The sequence below is a fragment of the Triticum aestivum genome, chromosome 7A (assembly GCF_018294505.1).
Source record: "Triticum aestivum cultivar Chinese Spring chromosome 7A, IWGSC CS RefSeq v2.1, whole genome shotgun sequence".
In the NCBI taxonomy this organism is placed as follows: domain Eukaryota; kingdom Viridiplantae; phylum Streptophyta; class Magnoliopsida; order Poales; family Poaceae; genus Triticum; species Triticum aestivum.
Genome location: NC_057812.1, coordinates 106,018,124 through 106,041,366, shown reverse-complemented (window position 1 = coordinate 106,041,366; position 23,243 = coordinate 106,018,124). Strand labels below are relative to the sequence as shown.

Sequence of the window (23,243 nt, the reverse complement as noted above, 5' to 3'; positions counted from 1 at the left end):
ACCAACTCAGACATTAGAACTAGAATAATAAGATATATAGAACAAACACGTTTGCCCAAATCCAAATGCATCCGGCGCAAGTGTACCCGGGCCGCACCGCAACCTGCTCGGTCAAGAAACGTGCACCCGGAGTCTACACCATGAATGAATGAAAACATCAAAAGTATTTGGGTATCTTCTGGTAAAGCCCTGCCAGTGAGGGAAAGAGAAAGGAGATCTCATCTGATTTACCAGCCGGAGACGTCAGATTTTTCTCTGTCAAGTCCACCACCAAACACTCGCGTGCTCCTCTATCTATATATAAGTACGCACACACAACACAGAGACCAGCGCTCCCCACGCATACGTTGTTCTCATCTGCCTGACTAGTTGATATCGCCAGCACATCTATTCATTCACCTAACCGACCGGAGGGGAGATCTTTGTGCCGCACCGCGCCGCGCCGGACAGGAGCCAGCATGACCGTCGGCGGCGAGGCCACGGCCACGGCCATGGGGCACGGGCAGACGGTGTGCGTGACCGGCGCCGGCGGCTACATCGGGTCGTGGATCGTCAAGCTCCTGCTCGAGAAGGGGTACGCCGTGCGAGGCACCGTCAGGAACCCCGGTACGTGCCTGCATATACGGTGGCGCCGGCGAAATCGATCTGCTCGCGCGCGCGGTGCTTTGGACTTCTGACTCGTCGTCTCAATTAACCTCTGAGTACGCATCGTGCAGATGACGCGAAGAACGCGCACCTGAGGGGCCTCGCCGGCGCGGCGGAGCGGCTGGTGCTGTGCAAGGCGGACCTGCTCGACGCCGACGCGCTGCGCGCCGCCATCGCCGGCTGCCACGGCGTCTTCCACACCGCCTCGCCAGTTACCGACGATCCGGTACGTACGTTTAACCTTTGTCAAATTGATACTCAACCATTATTGCCTTCCGATGATTCGATAACTGCTGTGGATTTGGCTCCATCAAATTTATTTACTTTTCCGTTTCTATTCTGACTGGACTGCACTGGACAATTGGTCAAAGTCGTCAGCAGTAGCATGGCATGCAATCATGCATGCATGGACGCAGTTATCAGCAAATCTTGATGTGCGTGCGCGCTTTGCAGGAGGAGATGGTGGAGCCGGCGGTGAGGGGCACGCGCTACGTCATCGACGCCGCGGCGGAGTCCGGCACGGTCGGCCGCGTCGTGCTGACGTCCTCCATCGGCGCCGTCGCCATGGACCCCAGCCGCGCCCCGGACGCCGTCGTCGACGAGTCCTGCTGGAGCGACCTCGAGTTCTGCAAGAAGACCAAGGTGCGTTGTAGTATTTTGCATCCACCCGGCCTGCCATCGTCACCGGCGGCTCGTCGCTGATCGTTCTGTGTGCGTGCTTATGTCAGAACTGGTACTGCTACGGGAAGACGGTGGCGGAGCGGGAGGCGTGGGAGGCGGCGGCGGCGCGCGGGGTGGACCTGGTGGTGGTGAACCCGGTGCTGGTGCAGGGCCCGGCGCTGCAGCCGGCGGTGAACGCCAGCCTGACGCACGTGCTCAAGTACCTGGACGGCTCCGCCAAGACGTACGCCAACGCCGTGCAGGCGTACGTGCACGTCCGTGACACTGCCGCCGCGCACGTCCTCGTCTTCGAGTCCCCCGCCGCCGCCGGGCGCTACCTCTGCGTGGCCGACGGCGCTGTGCTCCACCGGGAGGACGTCGTCACCATCCTCCGCAAGTTCTTCCCCGAGTACCCCATCCCCAGCAGGTCAGTAGTACTAGTAATCAGCCATCGCAGCGAGCGACGAGCTAGCTGAGCTAGGCCCATCCCTGTCTCTGTTGCGTTGCAACTTGCAACCATGTCAACACACGTGCTAATGGAGTAATGGTGTCGCGTTGAAGTGTAGAATTTTGAGTCATTTGGTGACATGGACAGTCAACAAAATACAAGCTGTTGTTAACAGTTAACTGTATCGCAGGTGCTCTGACGAGGTGAACCCGAGGAAGCAGCCGTACAAGATGTCGAACCAGCGGCTCCGTGAGCTGGGCCTCGAGTTCACGCCGGTGGCGCAGTGCCTCTACGACACCGTCGTCAGCTTCCAGGAGAAGGGCGTCCTCCCGGCCCCTCCTGCCCCGGCACAGCCGGCGATGAAAGAGATCAACTGAGACAGTAGTAGTAGTCCTTTTAGTAACTCAGAAGCATCCATGCATGCAGTACTGTATATCCATGGATGGGTGAAAATCTGCAGCTATGTATCGGCATGCCATTCTGGTGTCAGCTAGCTGTTGCTCAAACAGTTTGAACTTTAACTAGCATGCAGTTCGGAAAGGTGTGGCTACTCTCCAAATTAAAGGAAACTTGTAATGTGGGACGCTGTGCTCCTTGGTAGCACTAACTCAGAAGCATCCATGAATGACATGTCATTCTGCTAGCCAACGCCGTCCGGTGACCTGCTCACAAGTCTCATCCCATCGCTCCTGCGCACTGTGGCCGCGCCGTCCATCGCCGCGCGGTCTCCTCCTGCATCCACGCCTCGCTCTGGGCTCGCAGGCGCCCCGCCGTACCCGTGGCGCCCTCTGAAGAAGAAACAGCAGCGACAGCATTCATTCAACCAGCAGCCACCAAAGCTCTAGCAGTTAATTTCGCCTTGGCCTCTCCCGCAGAACCCGCATCGTGCCGCACCATGACATCCTAGATTCCCAGGCACACGTCACAGTTCTACGTTTTTATCTTTCTTTTGAAAAGACGCGGATAAACACACCGAAAATACAGAGCACATCAAACATAATAAAAAATTACATCGACAACTGAACGGCCTATGCCACCGTCAGAATAGGTCGCTCATGAGCCGTCGTTGTCGCTCTCATACCAAAGCCAGCCTGACCACGTCAATGATAACTGGAAAGTCCTCGAGGACGTGCCCTAAAAGTCATCGCCCTTAAGTTGAACCCTTGAATTGAATTTGATCTGAAGAACCTGATACCAAATTGGCCGCCGCGTACCCTAACCTCGCCACCCTAAAAAGCCAGTAGGAATCTATGCCGAAGTTTTATTGAAATTGTTTCAAAGGACGAATTCCAAAGACCGAATCAAAGATGAAGCACCGCCATTTGCCCGAGTGACCCTCCTGAGAGAATTTAAACCTTAACCTATCTACTAGCCAGAGCGAGGCACAAGGATTCCCCTCCTCGATGTCGACCGTTGGAGCCACCAACAGAGGACATGATTTTTTGGGGGAAAAAAGGTCACACATTTACAAGAATGTCACGGCATATTTACAAAATATTCATTGCATACTTTTAAAAGTTCGTCCCACGTTTTCAAAAGATTGGCCCTATATCTTAACAAGCATTTTTTAGATACAAAAATTGTACATGTGCAAATAAATACCAAAACAAATTCATTCAAATTTTAATAGTAGAACAAAAAATGAAAAGGAGTGAAAATAAAAAGATGAAACACATAAAGGAAAAGAAATTGAACAAGAATATAAAAGTGAATATAAAATAAATAAACCGGGAAAACTAACACAATCTCGCTAGTGAAAATAAAAGAAAGAAGAAAAGCCAAAGAAAACCACTTGGAATATTTTTTTTAGAAAAAATGGCTAGAAACAATATGGGTCAGGGCAGACCTAGTCGAGCACGTAGTGTGCGATTTCTCGTCTATTCCACGCGCCAGGGCTATTTCTCGCCTATTGCGAGATCTATCATCGGATCGCCTCTGGTGCTGGGGCGCCCTCTTCTTAGTGGGACGACCCATCTTACTAGTTTTTGGGAAGGTTGTACAGAGTGGTTTCGACCGGTAACCTTCCATGCGTTGTTTTTTGGTTTTCTAGTTTTTCTGTCTTTCCTTTATTTATTTAATAGTTTCTCAAATACAAGTCGGCTATTTTCAATACGTGTGATACATTTTTCCTAATACATGCATAATATTTTTTGACACACATTTAATACATGATGAACATTTGTTTCAATTTTTTTTTGATTTTTTCTCAAATAAATGTTATAAATTAAATACGCATTGACCATTTTTTAATGGTATGACACATTTTTTAAACTATGATAAGAGTTTTTAGATTGTGTGATTTCTTTTAAATTGTGAAGAACATATTCTTGGAACACGAGAACTTTACTTTAATGTCACAAACATTTTATGAATGGTAGCTTTAAAAATAATTATGCAAGCATTTTTTTACATTGCTTAAGAATTAAAAAATGTGACATTTAAAAAGCAATGCATGAACAATTTTTGAATGGTATTAAACATATTGTTTTAGATTGTGTAAACATTGTTTTTAGAAATGCCTCGAAAATTGTTTTAAAATGCGTGACCATTTTTAAAATATATTGAACATTTTTTTTTGAAAGCTATCAACACTAGAAGAACGCCCGTGCGTTGCTACGGGGCCACATTAATTTTAAGAGTTCAATATTAATCATGTTAATATTACATTTAATATTTTCATACATATCAAGTGACATTGACGACTTTTTTTACCATCAAATCCTCACACACACACTCTCTCCCCCTCTCCCTCCCACTCTCTCTCTCTCTCTCTCTCTCTCTCTCTCTCTAACACACACACACACACATATCCATCTTATTGGACACGGGACCATAATCCATCTATTTCACACACACACTAGTGAAGGAAATATGCCCTAGAGGCAATAATAAAGTTGTTATTTATATTTCCTTATGTCATGATAAATGTTTATTATTCATACTAGAATTGTATTAACCTGAAACTCAGTACATGTGTGAATATATAGACAAACAGAGTGTCACTAGTTTGCCTCTACTTAACCAGCCCATTGAATTAATGATGGTTATGTTTCCTAACCATAGACATGAGTTGTCAATTGATTAACGGGATCACATCATTAGAGAATGATGTGATTGACTTGACCTATCCGTTAGCTTAGCATGATGATCGTTTAGTTTGTTCCTTTTGCTTTCTCCATAACTATACATGTTCCTATGACTATGAGATCATGCAACTCCCGAATACCAGAGGAACACTTTGTGTGCTACCAAACGTCACAACGTAACTGGGTGATTATAAAGGTGCTCTACAGGTGTCTCCGATGGTATTTGTTGAGTTGGCATGGATCGAGATTAGGATTTGTCACTCCGATTGTCGGAGAGGTATCTCTGGACCCTCTCGGTAATGCACATCACTATAAGCCTTGCAAGCAATGTGACTAATGAGTTAGTTATGCGATGTTGCATTACGGAACGAGTAAAGAGACTTGACGGTAACGAGATTGAACTAGGTATTGAGATACCGACGATCGAATCTTGGGCAAGTAACATACCGATGACAAAGGGAACAACGTATATCGTTATGCGGTTTGACCGATAAAGATCTTCGTAGAATATGTAGGAACCCATATGAGCATCCAGGTTCCGCTATTGGTTATTGACCGGAGATAAGTCTCGGTCATGTCTACATAGTTCTCGAACCCGTAGGGTCCGCACGCTGAACGTTCGGTGACGATCGGTATTACGAGTTTATGTGTTTTGATGTACCGAAGGTAGTTTGGAGTCCCGGATTTGATCACGGACATGACGAGGAGTATCGAAATGGTCGAGACATAAAGATCGATATATTGAAAGCCTATATTTGGACATCGGAATGGTTCCGAGTGGTTCGGGCATTTTTCCGGAGTACCGGGAGGTTACAGGAACCCCCCGAGGAGTACATGGGCCTTATTGGGTCTTAGTGGAATAGAGGAGAGGGAAGGGAAAAGAGGGAGGCGCGCCCCCCAAGCCCAATCCAAATTGGGAGGGGGGCCGACCCCCCTTTCCTTCCTCCCTCTCTCCTCCTTCCTTCCTCTCCTACTCCTACTTGGAAGGGCTCCTACTTCTACTAGGAAAGGGGGGAATCCTACTCCCAAAGTGAGTAGGACTCCCCCAGGGCGCGCCATAGAGAGGGTCGGCCCTCCCCTCCTCCACTCCTTTATATACGGGGGAGGGGCGCACCCCATGGACACACAAGTTGATTAGTTGATCTTTTAGCCGTGTGCGGTGCCCCCTCCATCATAATCCACCTCGGTTATATCGTAGCGGTACTTAGGCAAAGCCCTGTTCCGGTAGCAACATCATCACCGTCAGCACGCTGTCGTGCTGACGAAACTCTCCCACGAAGCTCTACTGGATCGTGAGTTTGCGGGACGTCACCGAGCTGAACATGTGTAGATCGCGAAGGTGCCGTACGTTCGGTACTAGGATCGGTCGATTGTGAAGACGTATGACTACATCAACCGCGTTGTCATAACGCTTCCGCTTACGGTCTACGAGGGTACGTGGACAACACTCTTTCCCTCTCGTTGCTATGCATCACCATGATCTTGCGTGTGCGTAGGAATTTTTTTGAAATTATTGCGTTCCCCAATAGCTAGTGCATAACAATATGGATTATGTGTATTATATTTTCTACCACAACTGAGAGAATTAATTTCATGTAAATCGGCCAGCCACAGCTCCATGACAAACAATACATCTAAATTCTCAGTGTTATTTTTATGTAATATGCATTATCTTTATACTATTTCTTGAATGTGTTGAAACTATTACTTAGAACACCACCCACACAAGGATTAAAATCTATAACCATACAAACTCAACTTCAACATGACTCTCCCTCCTTAATTGCCTTCTCTAATCTTCATCTTGCCCGTGTGTTTCAGCTCGTTCCAGAAAGAAATAAAACATGAGCTGCTGTCACTTGCAAGGAGCATCAACGTATGTATAGACAAATTTTCTTAATATTAGTTCATCGTGGAAACCTAGGAATATCAAAGCAATGGTTGAATTACCTTTGAGTCTTTAACATCCAATTAGAATGTGGTGCCTGTGTAGGCGAGGTGAAGCCCTGGAATATATGACAGCCTAGCCACTTTGACAGTGGGGAAAACTATAGACCGAGCCTCCTCTTTGTGCACATGTTCCCATGGGAGTGGACTTATACGTCCATCTCCCTCGCTCTGTGCTCTACTAATGCAAGCCATACAAGCTAGCTAGCAATGGTCGTTTTCTGATGCACGCTGAAGCTAGATGACCTCCCTCGATTATTGCCGCATGAGATCCTAGTGAACATAGGCATCGCAGCACCGCGTCCTTAGGGCTCAGACACGTGCGTCATTTGGCCACTGCCTCCCCGCCACCTTGGCACACCGATACGTGCGCTGTCCCTTACAACAAAATGGCCGAACAACCTCAAGAAAGCACATCCTTCAACCACTACCACCGCCGCGCCAATTCGGCCCACCGCGCATGCGCCGTGTGAGCCCCATGCAACTCAACGAGCCACTCCGCGTTCATGCGTCGTCGCCGCCATGCGCCATTCTAGGAGAGATGGCCAAGAGGAGAGAGATGACGTAGCCTTAAGAGGAGATGATGAATGGGTACCTCACGTCTGGCCTCTGATGCACCATAAGCACGTCGTGTTGCTACCCTGGCGCCGCTCACCTTGTCATGCCGCCACAGGAGAATACACGAGATGGGGGAGGGACTAGTAGAAAACAGGGCTTTGGTCCAGGCCGGGTCAGCCCATTAGTCCCGATTCAGTCCAGAACCGGGACCAATGTGGGCATTGGTCCCGGTTCGTGAGCCCAGGAGGCCGGCCGGGCCACGTGGGCCATTGGTCCCGGTTCATCTGGACCTTTTGGTCCCGGTTGGTGGGATGAACCGGGACTAATGGGCCTCGCTCCTGGCCCACCACCATTGGTCCTGGTTGGTGGCTTGAACCGGGACCAAAGGCTCCCCTTTAGTCCCGGCTCATGCCACCAACCGGGACCAATGAGGTGCCTATATATACCCCTCGCTCGCGAGCAGAGCACCCCAGTGCTCTGTTTTTCTCTGGCCGAGGGGGAGAGGGCTTGGTGGTGCTCTAGCTCACCTCCTATGCACACAAGGTGTTCGATGGAATGCCCGAGCCACACTACTTAAGCTTTCTCCTCTCCAAGCTCGACCTCCAAGCTCCATTTTCCATAATATTTGTCTAGGTTTAGCGGTCCGTCACGCCCCGTCCCCGTCTTCACCGCCGTCGATCACCCGCGCCGAGCTCATCGCCGGCACCACCGTGGTGAGCCTCTTGTTCTTATCTTCTTTCTGAAAGGAAAAATATTCTTACTTGTATGTTTACATAGATACTTGTATTATTTTCTTACTTTTATTATTGCATCTTATATAGTGCGATGGTTTTGGTATCCGCCCCCGTCGGCCCTCGTCCTGTCTATGATTCGGATGTGGTATATATATTATCTTTATAACTATTGGTTCATTTATTGTTTATGAAAATTATGCCGACCAACGTGACATAGATTTTATTTATGTAGGATGTATGTGAATCGGAAATGCCAACCGACCCTATTGTCGAGAGGTTAAATTTAGTTGAAGAAGAAAACAATTTGTTGAAGGAAAAAATAAAAAAATTGAGGAGGAGAAGATGATATTGGAGTTGCATGTTGCGGATGTCGTCGATGATCACAAGATCAAGATGGATGCAATGCGCTTGAAGATTAGAAAGATTAGAAAATATGCCATTCATACCGAGGCTTGGTATCATTATGCCGTTGGATCAATTGTTACCTTGGTTGCGATTATGATCGCATTTGTTTTCGCATTGAAATGTTTTACATAGTTTCAATGTATGGTTTAATTAATTAGATGCTCTGGAGAGCTATATGTTGTTAGATGAGAACTATGTATGCACTTTGGTTTTAATGTGATGATGAACTTCTATTAATTTGGACACTTAATTATATATAATGCACGCAGATGAACCGGCAATGGATGTACGGTGACAGACACACCTGCGAGTACATTAAGGGCGTGCATGAGTTTCTCGATGCGGCTGAGGCAAACAAGCAGAATGGTTTTATGTGTTGTCCATGCACTGAATGTGGGAATACGAGGTCTTACTCTAACCGGAAAATCCTTCACTCCCACCTGCTTTACAAGGGTTTCATGCCACACTATAATGTTTGGACGAGGCACGGAGAAATAGGGGTTATGATGGAAGACGGCGAAGAAGAAGAGTACGATGACAACTATGTGCCCCCTGAATACGGTGATGCTGCAACGGGGGGAGCTGGTGAAGATCAAGAGGAACCAGACGATGTGCCCAATGATGCTGCAACGGGTGAAGCTGCTGAAGATCAAGAGGAACCAGACGATGTGCCCGATGATGATGATCTCCGCCGGGTCATTGTCGATGCAAGGACGCAATGCGAAAGTCAAAAGGAGAAGCTGAAGTTCGATCGCATGTTAGAGGATCACAAAAAAGGGTTATACCCCAATTGCGAAGATGGCAACACAAAGCTCGGTACCGTACTGGAATTGCTGCAGTGGAAGGCAGAGAATGCTGTGGCTGACAAAGGATTTGAGAAGCTACTGAAAATATTGAAGAAGAAGCTTCCAAAGGATAACGAATTGCCCGACAGTACATACGCAGCAAAGAAGGTCGTATGCCCTCTAGGATTGGAGGTGGAGAAGATACATGCATGCCCTAATGACTGCATCCTCTACCGCGGTGCATACAAGGATCTGAACGCATGCCCGGTATGCGGTGCATTGCGGTATAAGATCAGACGAGATGACCCTGGTGATGTTGACGGCGAGCCCCCCAGGAAGAGGGTTCCTGCGAAGGTGATGTGGTATGCTCCTATAATACCACGGTTGAAACGTCTGTTCAGAAACGAAGAGCATGCCAAGTTGATGCGATGGCACAGTGAGAACCGAAAGAAAGATGGGAAGTTGAGAGCACCCGCTGACGGGTCGCAGTGGAGAAAAATCGAGAGAAAGTACTGGGATGAGTTTGCAAAGGACCCAAGGAATGTATGGTTTGCTTTAAGCGCGGATGGCATTAATCCTTTCGGGGAGCAGAGCAGCAATCACAGCACCTGGCCCGTGACTCTATGTATGTATAACCTTCCTCCTTGGATGTGCATGAAGCGGAAGTTCATTATGATGCCAGTTCTCATCCAAGGCCCTAAGCAACCCGGCAACGAAATTGATGTGTACCTAAGGCCATTAGTTGAAGAACTTTTACAGCTGTGGAATGGAAACGGTGTACGTACGTGGGATGAGCACAGACAGGAGGAATTTAACCTTAAGGCGTTGCTGTTCGTGACCATCAACGATTGGCCCGCTCTCAGTAACCTTTCAGGACAGACAAACAAAGGATACCACGCATGCACGCACTGTTTAGATGACACTGAAAGTATATACCTGGACAAATGCAGGAAGAATGTGTACCTGGGCCATCGTCGATTTCTTCCGACCAACCATCAATGTCGAAAGAAAGGCAAGCATTTCAAAGGCGAGGCAGATCACCGGAAGAAGCCCGCCATGCGTACCGGTGATCACGTACTTGCTATGGTCAATGATTTACACTACGTAATCTTTGGAAAGGGTCCCGGTGGACTAGCTGTTCCGAATGACGCTGAGGGACACGCACCCATGTGGAAGAAGAAATCTATATTTTGGGACCTACCCTACTGGAAAGACCTAGAGGTCCGCTCTTCAATCGACGTGATGCACGTGACGAAGAACCTTTGCGTGAACCTGCTAGGCTTCTTGGGCGTGTATGGGAAGACAAAAGATACACCTGAGGCACGGGAGGACCTGCAACGTTTGCACGAAAAAGACGGCATGCCTCCGAAGCAGTATAAAGGTCCTGCCAGCTACGCTCTTACGAAAGAAGAGAAAGAAATCTTCTTTGAATGCCTGCTCAGTATGAAGGTCACGACTGGCTTCTCGTCGAATATAAAGGGAATAATAAATATGCCAGAGAAAAAGTTTCAGAACCTAAAGTCTCATGACTGCCACGTGATTATGACGCAACTGCTTCCGGTTGCATTGAGGGGGCTTCTACCGGAAAACGTCCGATTAGCCATTGTGAAGCTATGTGCATTCCTCAATGCAATCTCTCAGAAGGTGATCGATCCAGAAATCGTACCAAGGCTAAGGAGTGATGTGGCGCAATGTCTTGTCAGTTTCGAGCTGGTGTTCCCACCATCCTTCTTCAATATCATGACGCACGTCCTAGTTCATCTAGTCGACGAGATTGTCATCCTGGGGCCCGTATTTCTACACAATATGTTCCCCTTTGAGAGGTTCATGGGAGTCCTAAAGAAATATGTCCGTAACCGCGCTAGGCCAGAAGGAAGCATCTCCATGGGCCATCAAACAGAGGATGTTATCGGGTTTTGTGTTGACTTCATTCCTGGCCTTAAGAAGATAGGTCTCCCTAAATCGCGGTATGAGGGGAGACTGACTGGAAAAGGCACTCTTGGAAGAGACTCAATAATATGCAGGGACGGATATTCTTGGTCTCAAGCACACTACACAGTTCTACAGAACTCTACCTTGGTGACCCCGTATGTCGATGAACACAAGAACAGTCTGCGCTCCAAACACCCGGAGCAGTGCGACGACTGGATTACATGTGAACACATCAGGACTTTCAGCAGTTGGTTGGAAACACGTCTCAGAGGTGACAACACTGTTTGTGATGAGTTGTACTTGTTGTCCAGGGGACCATCTTTGACTGTATTGACTTACAAAGGATACGAGATAAATGGGAATACATTTTACACGATCGCCCAAGATCAAAAGAGCACCAACCAAAACAGCGGTGTCCGCTTTGATGCAGCAACCGAGAGCGGAAAGGACACATATTATGGTTACATAGTGGACATATGGGAACTTGACTACGGACCTGATTTTAAGGTCCCTTTGTTTAAGTGCAAATGGGTCAATCTGTCAGGCGGCGGGGTACAGGTAGACCCACAGTACGGAATGACAACAGTGGATCTGAAAAATCTTGGGTACACTGACGAACCGTTCGTCCTAGCCAATGATGTGGCACAGGTTATCTATGTGAAGGACATGTCTACCAAACCGAGAAAAAGAAAAGATAAGGAAGCGAATACATCATACGATGAGCCAAAGCGCCACATAGTTCTTTCAGGAAAAAGGGACATCCTGGGAGTGGACGGCAAGACAGACATGTCTGAAGATTATGAAAAGTTTCATGAAATTCCTCCCTTCAATGTCAAGGCTGACCCAAGCATCCTGATAAACAATGAAGATTATCCATGGTTACGGCGCAATAAGCAAATGACACAAGCGAAGAAAAAGTGAAGACTTTCTCCCGCAACTATTATGATGATACCATGCCAACTTTGTAACACACGAACATGCTACCATTGTCCGTTTTGTACATGCACATGCTATGTGGGTGAAATTATGATACCATGCCAACTTTCAACTTTTTCAGAGTTCATTTGAAATGCTTTCATGTCTTATGGTTCGGCCCTCGTAATACCATGACCATTAGTCCCTGGCCCATGCCAACTTTCAACTTTCAACTTTCTAAAACTAATGGCACTAACAGAAAGTTTATAATTTTGCTCCTCGCCCCTGGCCCATGACCATTAGTCCCGGTTTGTGCCACAAACCGGGACTAAAGGGTTGGTCCTCGTTGCGGGCAGAGTTTAGTCCCACCTCGCCAACCGAAGGGGGCTCACACCGGTTTATAAGCCCTTCCCTCTCTGCCTTGTTGAGCTCCTCTCAAAGTGAAAATAGATGCCCTAATAGAGAAAAGTTTAACCTAAATTCATAGTGAATTTCTCTGAAATTCATAGAAATTTACTAGGAATTTAGGTTGAATTTTCTCTATAAGCGCATCTATTCTCATTTTTTAGTAAGTTAATCACAAACTTGTGATTCAAACAATTTTCAAAGAATTCAAATTTTAACTATTCAAATTTGAAAACTAATGGCACTAACAGAAAGTTTATAATTTTTCTAAAACTAATGGCACTAACAGAAAGTTTATAATTTTGCTAACCTAAAAGCAAACAGAATTAAAAATTAAAGCAAAAAACAAAAGAAAATAAATAATGCAAAAAACAAATCAAAAAACAGGAAAAAAACTATTTTTATAGTAAAGTTAATCACAAAATAAAATAAATAAAGCAACAAAGAAAACAAAAAACTAAAAAAGTGTTTTCAAATTTAAAAACTAATGGCACTAACAGAAAGTTTATAATTCTTCTAAAACTAAAAGCAAAAAGAATAAAAAAATAAAGCAAAAAACAAAAGAAAATAAATAATGCAGAAAACAAAACAAAAAACTGGAAAAAATAGCAACAATAAGTATTTTGTTGTAAGTAGAAACAAAATAAAATAAATAAAGCAACAAAGAAAACAAAAAAACAAAAAAGTGTTTTCAAATTTGAAAACTAATGGCATTAACAAAAAGTTTATAATTTTTCTAAAACTAAAAGCATAAAGAATTAAAAAATAAAGCAAAAACAAAAGAAAATAAATAAAGCAACAAAAAAACAAAAAAATGCCACCTACTGGGCCCCCATGGCCTGAATACGACTAGAAACCCATCCAAGGGCCAGGATTCAGGCCCGCAGGAGGCCCAGTAGGCCCACAGGCATAGCAGTGACAATTAGGCCCGTAAGCCTGCAATGGAGAGGAGCTCGAGAGGGGTGCGGCAGTGAGGCTTATAAACCACTGCGCACCCCTCTCAACTAGCGAGGTGGGACTAAACTTTCGACGCACCAGCCGCACAAGACCTTTGGTCCCGGTTGGTGGCACCAACCGGGACTAAAGGGGGCATTGGTCACGGTTGGTGACACGAACCGTGACCAATGCCCCCCTTTAGTCCCGGTTGGTTCTACCAACCGGGATCAAAGGCCGCCGCTTCCCGCCCTTTGGGCTGCTGAAAATAGGCCTTTGGTCCCGGTTGGTGGCACCAACCGGGACTAAAGGGGGACATTGGTCACGGTTTGTGCCACGAACCATGACCAATGCCTTTGCTATATAACTAGCACTTGTGAAAATTTCCATTCAGTTCGTCTTCCCCGCCCGACGCCGCCAGGCTGCCCCTCTGCGCCTCGTCGTCGCCGTCGTCGCCCTGCCTCCGATGCCGCCCCGCGCCGCCCAAACGCCGTCGCCACCCCTGCGCCGCCCCGACTCCGTTGCCGCGCGCCACCCCGCGCCGTCGCAGTCACCTCCCCGCGCCGCCCCGACATCGTCGCCGCCCCGCGTCGCGCCCCTACGCCGTCGCCGCCCCGCGTCGCCACCCCGACGCCATCGCTGCCCCGCCTCTGCCTCGCCGTCGCCGCCCCGCACCGCCGTCGCCTCTCGCTTTGGTCAGGGCCGGCACCGCCCCCTCTTCCCCCCTGTTTTTAATTTTTTTGCAAATTCATATATGTTTTTTCCTGATTATATGTATATGTATAGTATATGTATGTGTGTATATGTATGCAAAAGATAGATTAACAGAAAAAAATAGTATTTTTTTCTGTTCATAGATTTTTTTGGTGATATTGGTTATTGTAAATATGCAAATGTTTGCATATTCATATGAACAATGAATTAGGAAAAACCTTTACTTTTTTTCTAAAATTTCTATTTGAACATTATTTTAAAAAAACAAGCAATACTACTTCATGTATTTTTAAGAAGGAAGAAGAAGAAAAAGAATGAGAGGAAAAAGGAAATAAGAAGAGGAAGAAAGGAGAAGAAGAGGGGAGAGGAAGACGACGAGAAATAAATAAGAAGAAGAAAAAAGAAGAAAAAGAAGAGGAGAAGAAGAAAGGAATAGAGGAGAAGAAGAGAAAAATAGAATATATATTCTATTTTCTCTTTTCTCCTCTATTCCTTTCTTCTTCTCCTCTTTTTTTCTTCTTTTTTTTCTTCGACACGTGGGGGGGGGGTCGAGAACGTCGGACATTCATGAGAGAGGCGAGGAAGAAGGGGAAGAAGAGGGAGAAGAAGAGGAGAGGAAGAAGAGGAAGTCTTCTCCTCTATTCTTTCTTCTCTTCTTTTTTTTCTTCTTCCTATATGTATTAGTTTTTTTATTTAGGTTGTTAATTAGTAGATATTAATTTTGTTCATATATGTATGGATGCATGTGATATGTATGTATGTATGTATCGGGTATGTCGTTGTCGATATACCCCCTATCTGATAACTTCGACATGAGGGGGTCGAGAGGGGGTCTAGGATCGCCGAGGAGTCGAGGGTCGTCGAACATGAGAGGAAGAAGAGGATAAAAAAAGAAGAGGAAGAAGAAAAAAAAGAGGAGAAGAAAGAATAGAGGAGATTCTTCTCCTCTATTCTTTCTTCTCGTCTTTTTTTCTTCTTCTTCCTCTTTATTTTATCGGGAACGAGGGTCGTCGAGGGTCGCCGAGCGGAAGAGGAGAAACCCTAAATAGAAAGTATTGTCGGTGTGAGATACATGTACCGTCGGTGTCGGACACTACACCCACGTCCCACAAGTGGCGCGGGCTTCGACGCCCACATCACTTGTGGGACGTGGATGCAGTGTCCGACACCGACGGCCACATGTATCTCACACCCACGATACTTGCTATTTAGGGTTTCCTCTACCGCTCGGTGACCCTCGACGACCCTCGTTCCCGATAAAAAAAAGAGGAAGAAGAAAAAAAAGAGGAGAAGAAAGAATATAGGAGTAGAAACTCCTCTATTCTTTCTTCTCCTCTTTTTTTATTCTTCTTCCTCTTTTTTTATCCTTGAAGCATTGTCGAGGCCACCCCAAACCCTAGAGAAGCAGCGTCGAGGCCACCCCAAACCCTAGAGAAGCAGCATCGAGGCCACCCCAAACCCTAGAGAAGCAGCGTCAAGGCCACTAATTAATATTAGTTCTACATTTGCCACTAATATATCCATCTGTCATGTTTGAATAATAATTGCCATGTTGTCAATATTTGTAGAAACTATGGACACCGCCCGAGATGAAGTACAAGAAGAGTTGTTGGGGGACATAATCGCACGAGGAAGTGATGCTGTCTGCTCGTTGTTTCTCAATGACACCGATGGTCTGGAAGCAGCTGGCTATGATTATGATGGCTCTGGTGACCTAATGCCGGTGCAAGAAGGAGACCGCGAGGACGGCTGCGGTGACCCAATGCCGATGCAAGAAGGAGACCGTGATGACGTCTCCGGTGACCGAACCGAGTCCGGCCAGGTATATATATTAGTTAAGCTTCTGCTGACTAGCTAATTGATGCATTCATTGTTTTGGTATGTACACATATTAATTAAGTCTTTGTTCTTTTTTCTAGCCCTCCGGATCGAGCACAACTTCGGTAAAGAGACGAGGCCCGAAGAAAAAGTTGAGCTTGGATGAAAAGTTTGAGATCATAGCAATCGCGCCCGACGGCCAACCGATTGAACCCCTCCGGACAAAGAGCGCATTTGTTGCTCAGTGCGGGGTTTTGGTTAGGGACAAGATCCCGATCAGCATCCAGCAATGGTTTAAGCCGGCTACAGAAGACCCTGAGGTGTCTTATGTCAATGATATGCAGAAAAATGATCTTTGGACTGAGCTGAAGTCAAATTTCACCCTACCGCCAGAGGATAATCCAGAGAAGCCAGTTAAAGAGCAATTAATCAAGTCTTTTGCTCTTAAGAGGATGGCAGAACTATTCAGGAGGTGGAAGAAAGAGCTGAATAAGTTTGTCGAAAATAATGAGACACCAGAATTCAAGGGCAGATATGAGAAGATCAGAGATCACTGGCCCGCATTTGTGGCCCACAAGACATCGGAAAAGAGTAAGAAGATGTCGGCGACAAACAAGCAAAATGCTGCGAAGAAGAAGCATCACCATCGCACGGGGTCAGGTGGCTACCTCGTAGCCCGGCCTAAGTGGGCCAAGACTGAGAATGATCTGGTTGATAAAGGGATCGAACCAGAGACAATTAACTGGCCAGACCGTTGCCGAACTTGGTTCTTCGGGGCTGGCGGAACCTTGGACCCTGTAACAGGGAAGTGCATTTGGACGAACGATCAAATGGACATACCAGTCAGGAAGCTTCAGTAGTATATCGAAGCAGCGCAGCAAGGGACGTTCTTTCCAGACAGAGAGAACGACGAGCTCACAATGGCCCTCGGGAATCCTGAGCACCCTGGACGGACACGAGGCACACCAGGCTCCATTCCATGGAAGGTTGGGTTTCCGTATGCAGGCGGTTACAAATTCCATGAGAGGAGGAAAAAATTACAGCATACCCAAATGCAGGTGCTGCAAGCAAGGGTACAAGCGATAGAGGAATGAGAAGCAAATCGCAGCAAACGTACTGCCGAAGCTTCCCCCGAAGCTACCCCGCCATCTCAGCGGAGAAGCAGCGTGGCTTCCACCGAGCTGCTTCAGCCGGAGCATGCCTTGACGGCTCCTGCCAGCTATCCCGTGGATGCTATCACCGAGTCTCAAAATTGCCACCTTATGACGCAATGGATGAATTTGACGGTCAAGGCGGCTGTTGGCTCTGTTTATCCTACTGAACCCGACGCAACTTTTCACTACCGGCCGATTCCAAAAGGATATGCTAGGGTTATGGTGGATGAAATAACGGAGGGATTTGAGGACCTCCAGCTTGACCACCCTACTGGTGAAGGGGAGACTAGGCTGGAGTCTGCTCTGAAGACTCCATGCCTATGGCGGAAGGAGCTCATCAACCTTCCGAACTGGACGCCTCCGCCTCCTCCTCCTCCTCCGGCAAGTCAGGGCACTCCGCCTCCTCCACCGCCTCCTCCTCCGGCGAGTCAGGGCACTCCGCCTCCTCCACCGCCTCCTCCTCCAGCGAGTGACGATCAGGGCACTCGACCGGCTCCTTCTCCAGCGCGTGGCGGCACTCCGCCTCTTTCTCCGCCTGCGCCGATGCACCCGAGCAGCCAGCCTCCTCCTTCTCCGCCTCGTCAGCAAGGGCGGAAGAGACCTGCCGCCGCTCCGGCTGCTCCGGCGTGTCGTAGTCCTTCTCCTCCGCCTCGTAAGCAAGTAAAGAAGACAACCGCTCCATCTGCTCTGCCGGCGTCTAGCAGTACAGCCAGAGGCGGGAGGAAATACAGATTTGGTCCTTCTCTGAAGACTCCAGAGAAGTTACCATACGAGAGGACCCCGGAGGAGAACGCCGAGATCGCACGAGAAGAAGTGAGGAACTACTTTGAAGGGGTGAAAGCAAAGAAACATCCACCTCCGGAGGAGAAGGTAGATCCGGTGAAAGCGAAGCGCACTCTGGCTGCCCTGACAAAACCACCCAAGTCTCCGCCGAAAGGAAACTATGAGCGCATTATTGGAAAGGAATTTGCCGAAGCGGAGCGGTCGGGAAGTACTGTCAGTGATCAAAGGCTGAAAGAACGACGAGCTGGGAAACAAATTGCCCAGCTCGGCGAACAAGCGAAGCAATCGTGCCCCCGCTCAAGGTGCCTAGCGACAACGTCGCTAATGATCCGAGGATGGTGCCCGGTTATAGCAATCTTGGCGATTACCTGCCCGACGATGTACATTATGATTTCATGGAGGTGCAGATACAAAGATACGAGTACGGGAAGCCTCTCGTCAAAGATGAAAGATCTCTATCAACGATGATGCGAAGATTGCATGATTGGTACTTGAAAATCTGCAGAGACTCTGGGGGGAGGAGTACTTTGTATGTGAAAGTTAAAAAGGAGCATGACCTCGTTGGAATTGAACTGTTGCATGTTCCATTCGAGGAGTTCTTTCAGTTTTTCAATCAATTGGCCCTCGATAAAACAACGGTCGCCTGCTACTGTCTGTAAGTAGTACTACTTCTGTCATTAAGTCTCTCTATATAGCTCAGCTCTTTCATTGCATGTATTTATAATCATCCTCAATATATTATGCAGATTGAAGATCGCCGAATTGAAGAAAAGACAAGTCGGTGATATTGGGTTCATTAACACATATCTCATAGATGCAACTCAGGTTAAATTTCATGCCGCAGATACCGAGGCCAACTTGCTACGATCGTTGGTAATAAATGAAAACAAAGATATAATACTCTTTCCTTACAACTTCAAGTGAGTGTTACTGTCTTGTGCGTATTCGGTTTCCCTTATATATTAGTCAAGGTTATAGTAATGTAATTGATGAGTTATGCATGCGTGTGCAGTTACCACTATATTCTCCTAGAGATTAAGCTTGAGCAGGGACTAGTAACCGTCTTAGACTCAAGACGAAAAGATCCCCAGGACTATGCAGACATGACTCAAATGCTCGAGAAGTAAGTTAAATCGATCATTATCCACCATATCAGCAACTTTGTTCATTTCCTGATATATTAAGTAATTGTTTTCTTTGTCTGGCAGGGTTTGGAAAAAATTCTCCAAAAAAGCTCCGGGACTCCCGAAGAAGCTGCAATTTAGACACCCGAAAGTAAGTACTATAGTAGCATGTTCCGTACATCTCCTATTGATTCAAGCGCTAGTTTCATCAATACCATTTGGCATTCTTGCTTATCAGTTTGATTGACCTCTATTTCTTGTAAAGTGGTTGTGGCAGGAACAAGGGAATGATTTCTGTGGATACTACGTTTGCGAGTCCATCCGCCACATGACCTGTGAGCGGGGCTACACTGACGAATAATATGAAGTACGTAAATAACAACATTTACAATTTTATTTTATTACCATCATTTGTGTTGAGTTTCATTCATTCATATATATATGTATTGACCCCCTTCTTCAAATTACATGTTTCGGAAGCGGGATGAACTCCTAGCACCAGCTCGCATGCGAGCAATTCAAGAGGAATTGGCGGCATTCTTTCTTGACCACGTGATCGCTGAAGACGGAGAATACTATGTGGACCATGAGTCCGTATGATTATATTTGTAAGAGATAATTATTGTATATATGTAGCCGGTAGTGTCGGATAGATATACGAGAACTTGTTGTTCGACCAATCTCTCGGAGAAGGAGAGGTGGTCGATATCACTTCTCTCTGTATGCATATATGTTCATGACGATCTTCTGTTTCCTTCGTTTGCTTACTAGCTAGCTAGCGTGTCTAGTCCTCTCTATACGTATGTATAGTACGTAGCGTCGACCAAGCACGGACATAAGAGAGGACACTTCTCTCTATTAATTATAGCTAGCTAACACAATATATGAAACACCTAAATTAACCCCCCAAAACCCCCAACCCCCCCCCCCTTTCAAAAAAACAAAAACCCCAGCCACAGAAATGCTGACGCGTGGATGCCTATTGGTCCCGGTTGGTGCCACCAACCGGGACCAAAGGGTCTCCTGCCTGGGCTCCGCGCACAGGCCACGTGGAGGCCCATCAGTCCCGGTTCTGGATTGAACCGGGACTAAAGGGACAGGGCATTAGTACCGACCCTTTAGTCCCGGTTCAGGAACCGAGATAAAAGGCCCTTACGAACCGGGACAACATGCCCTTTTTCTACCAGTGGAATAGGGTTTCTCCGGTTGGATCGTGGATCGGGAATCGGATCAGTCAATCGTGGGCGAAACAAAATCGGCGCTCAGGACGGCGTGGTGTTGTGACATGATCGCAACACCATGTCGCGTAGGTGATATGCCTAGTATGAATTTGGTATTGGCGAGAGGTAAACGACGGTGATGTAGAGGTTAATTGTTTCCTTTGTTTAGAGATTGATTACCATCCGTGAGTTAAGCTGGGTACTAAAGAAGAATCTGATTATGATACGTGAATTGATTGTTGTCTTGTACGTTCGGTTTTGGTATTTGATAGGTATGTGCCCGTGTGTTGCCACGGAAGCCAAAATATATATGCAATGACATTTGATCAAAAGGTTGTTCTTTTAATGAACACAAATAATATGCTTAGTTTTTTTTGCGCGGGTGACAATATGTGTAGTTTCTAACCATGCCTTTATTTTGTGCTGCCAAAGCGTCTCCTTGTCCAATATGTCGGATATCGCTCATGCCACCTCCCGTGTGTCACATGCATTGTATTAAATTTAACCCGATTTACAGTCCATTGCATCCAGCAAAATAAGTTAATGCGGCTCAATTACTGCCGATGTGATTTAGAACTTCCCATTTACATGGCCCATATTTTTGAAGCGGCCTAAATGAGCTAGCCGTCTACATGGTACATCACCAGTACCATATTTACATGACATATTTTCAAGCAGTCTAAGTTCCACATCATCAGTACACATAAAACAATTTACATGTGTACTGATGATGTGAAACTTGGCGTCGTCAACAGACCTGTCGTGACAAGCGAGCATGTAGGAGAGATGGACGGCATCTCCGGTGACGCATCCCATGGCGGCGGTGCGTGGAGGCCTGGGTGTGAAGGACAGTGAACGATGGGGGCCGAGGGAGCGTGCTAATCATGGTGTGATTCATGGGAAAGTACATGTACTGGATGGAAGGATTCAAAACGATGGCTAATCACGGTGTGATTTATGGGAAAGTAAATTATGGTGATTGCCAAATCGGTTGGTGGTGGGACAACAATAATAAATAGATGGATTGGTTTCTTTTTTGTGTGTGAAAGGCCTCGCTGGAGTTGGGACGTGGGGATCGATGATTGACCAAAGGAGGGGCAGGAGACGGTCCTACGGCAGGAAAAGGAACCTTGCATTAGAGAAGGTTGATTACCATCCGTTAGTTAGGTTATTAAAGAAGGAATCAATCACCATATATGAATTTATTGTGTTACCAAATAAACGTTGGATTTGTCCGGCCAGTGGGAGGGGGGCGAATAAAAAACCGATGAAAAAATCAACGAAAAAACCCGACAAAACTGGGAGGTGGGATCATTGCCGCGGGGGAATTGGGAGGTGGGAGGGAGGACGAAAAAAATCCAGGGGAGATGGACGAAAATTAACCGCGGAGACTACCAACTGAGACATTAGGAGTAGAGATTTTTCATGTTGTGCGATGAAGTTTTTACAAGATATCGCAGCCGGCCCCCTCGCCATCCTCTGGCCACCCGCGCTGCCGCCCGTCGGCCCCTTCTCCCCTCTCTCCACTTTCCCCTCTACCTGCCGGCCGGTCTCCTCAGCTCTCTTCACTTCCTCCTCCACCCGCTGCGCTGGCTCTTCTCGTCCAGGGAGAAGTGACTGAAGCTTTGGGGGTGCGGCTGCGGGAGCTCCGGGGGGCGCGGCGGTCGGAGCTCTAGGGGATCGGCGGCGGAGCCCCACGACGTCAAGAGTGGCGGGCCTCAATTGTATACCCATTATTTTACCGGAAAAACTAGGCATATATACTACATATCGTGTGTTGTACTAGTAAATGCGCACGTGCAACGCATGTTAATATTTTAGGCAATATATTAATTGCATGTGTTGCACGTTAATATTTAGGCAATATATCAATTACACGCGGATATTAGGTACTGCTATTATTTGTGTGTTAATTCTGTGATTAGTGCAATATTTGGTATGATATTAATTGCACGTTAAACACCTTGTACGCTCGCCATTGGAGCAGTCTTGATCGTTGGATTGACTTAGTTTGATGGTCGAGATCAGTTGAATCTGCTCATTTGGTTCTTTTTATATTGGTATAGAGGTATAGATATAGATAAGGAAAAGCGATATGCATACTCCAGAACATTCTAGTTAAGCATTTCAGCCCAGAAACAAAGATTAGCCAACCGCCAGGGCTGTTGACGTGCGATCAATAGCAGTGGCGCGCGGCGGCGGCACGACGAATCCATCCATGATCCCTCGCCCATTTTGGTTCCGAACTTCTGATCCTCGCCGTCAGTAGCGGGTAGCAGCCTAGCAGATATCGATTCAATTTCGAAGACACATCCTGACAGTCCACAAATTCAACTATTCAAGGTATAATCGCTAATTAGATGTATTAGTCGTTCGACTTCAAAAATTGGGCTCTCTCCTCTCATACCGATTCATAGTTGAAGTGTCAAACTAAATTCATCTATCACTGCAGTCTGCTGCCAGCCAGGCAGGGCACATTTTTATTCTCGTATTGTCCAGCAGTCTGTAGTACAACTGTACAAGACTAAGTTAGTTTGACCACTTACTCGTACTCTTTATATTTAATCAAAATGAAAATTAGAGACTTGTTTGCAGTCAATTTAGAATTGATCAGATATGAAAATTTGCAATTTGCCATTCGAATTTGTAACGTGAGAATCTTTATAAATTGTGAATTTGTTATATTGTGCATTATCTATAAAGATTGGTACTCTGACACTTGAGCAGTTTTACTTTCCAGCTTTAAAACATGAAGCAAGATGGGGCAAAAATACTTGAATGATTGATTGGTCACATTTATTGAAAGGGAATTCTTCTTGCAAGTTAAGGATGAGGACATCATCACTCACTTTCACGGCACCAAGGATAATAAAGTTATCCTGTAATTTTTAAGCTTTCTTATCATTTGCTCTTTTCTATCCTTTATATATCTTAGATTTTGCTATGCTGTGTTGAACAATTATTACTTCCATATGTT

General features: G+C 46.5%; 1 protein-coding gene across 1 annotated transcript; it reads left to right on the top strand.

Moving 5' to 3' along the window:
* The first annotated feature begins 329 nt into the window (after positions 1 to 329).
* LOC123150180 (cinnamoyl-CoA reductase 1) lies at positions 330 to 2,293 on the top strand. The gene is made up of 5 exons (XM_044570006.1): positions 330 to 606; positions 717 to 871; positions 1,099 to 1,287; positions 1,374 to 1,732; positions 1,944 to 2,293. The coding sequence occupies exons 1-5, from the start codon at positions 459 to 461 to the stop codon at positions 2,128 to 2,130; spliced, it is 1,038 nt and encodes a 345-aa protein (XP_044425941.1). The 5' UTR covers positions 330 to 458; the 3' UTR covers positions 2,131 to 2,293.
* The last annotated feature ends 20,950 nt before the right edge of the window (positions 2,294 to 23,243 follow it).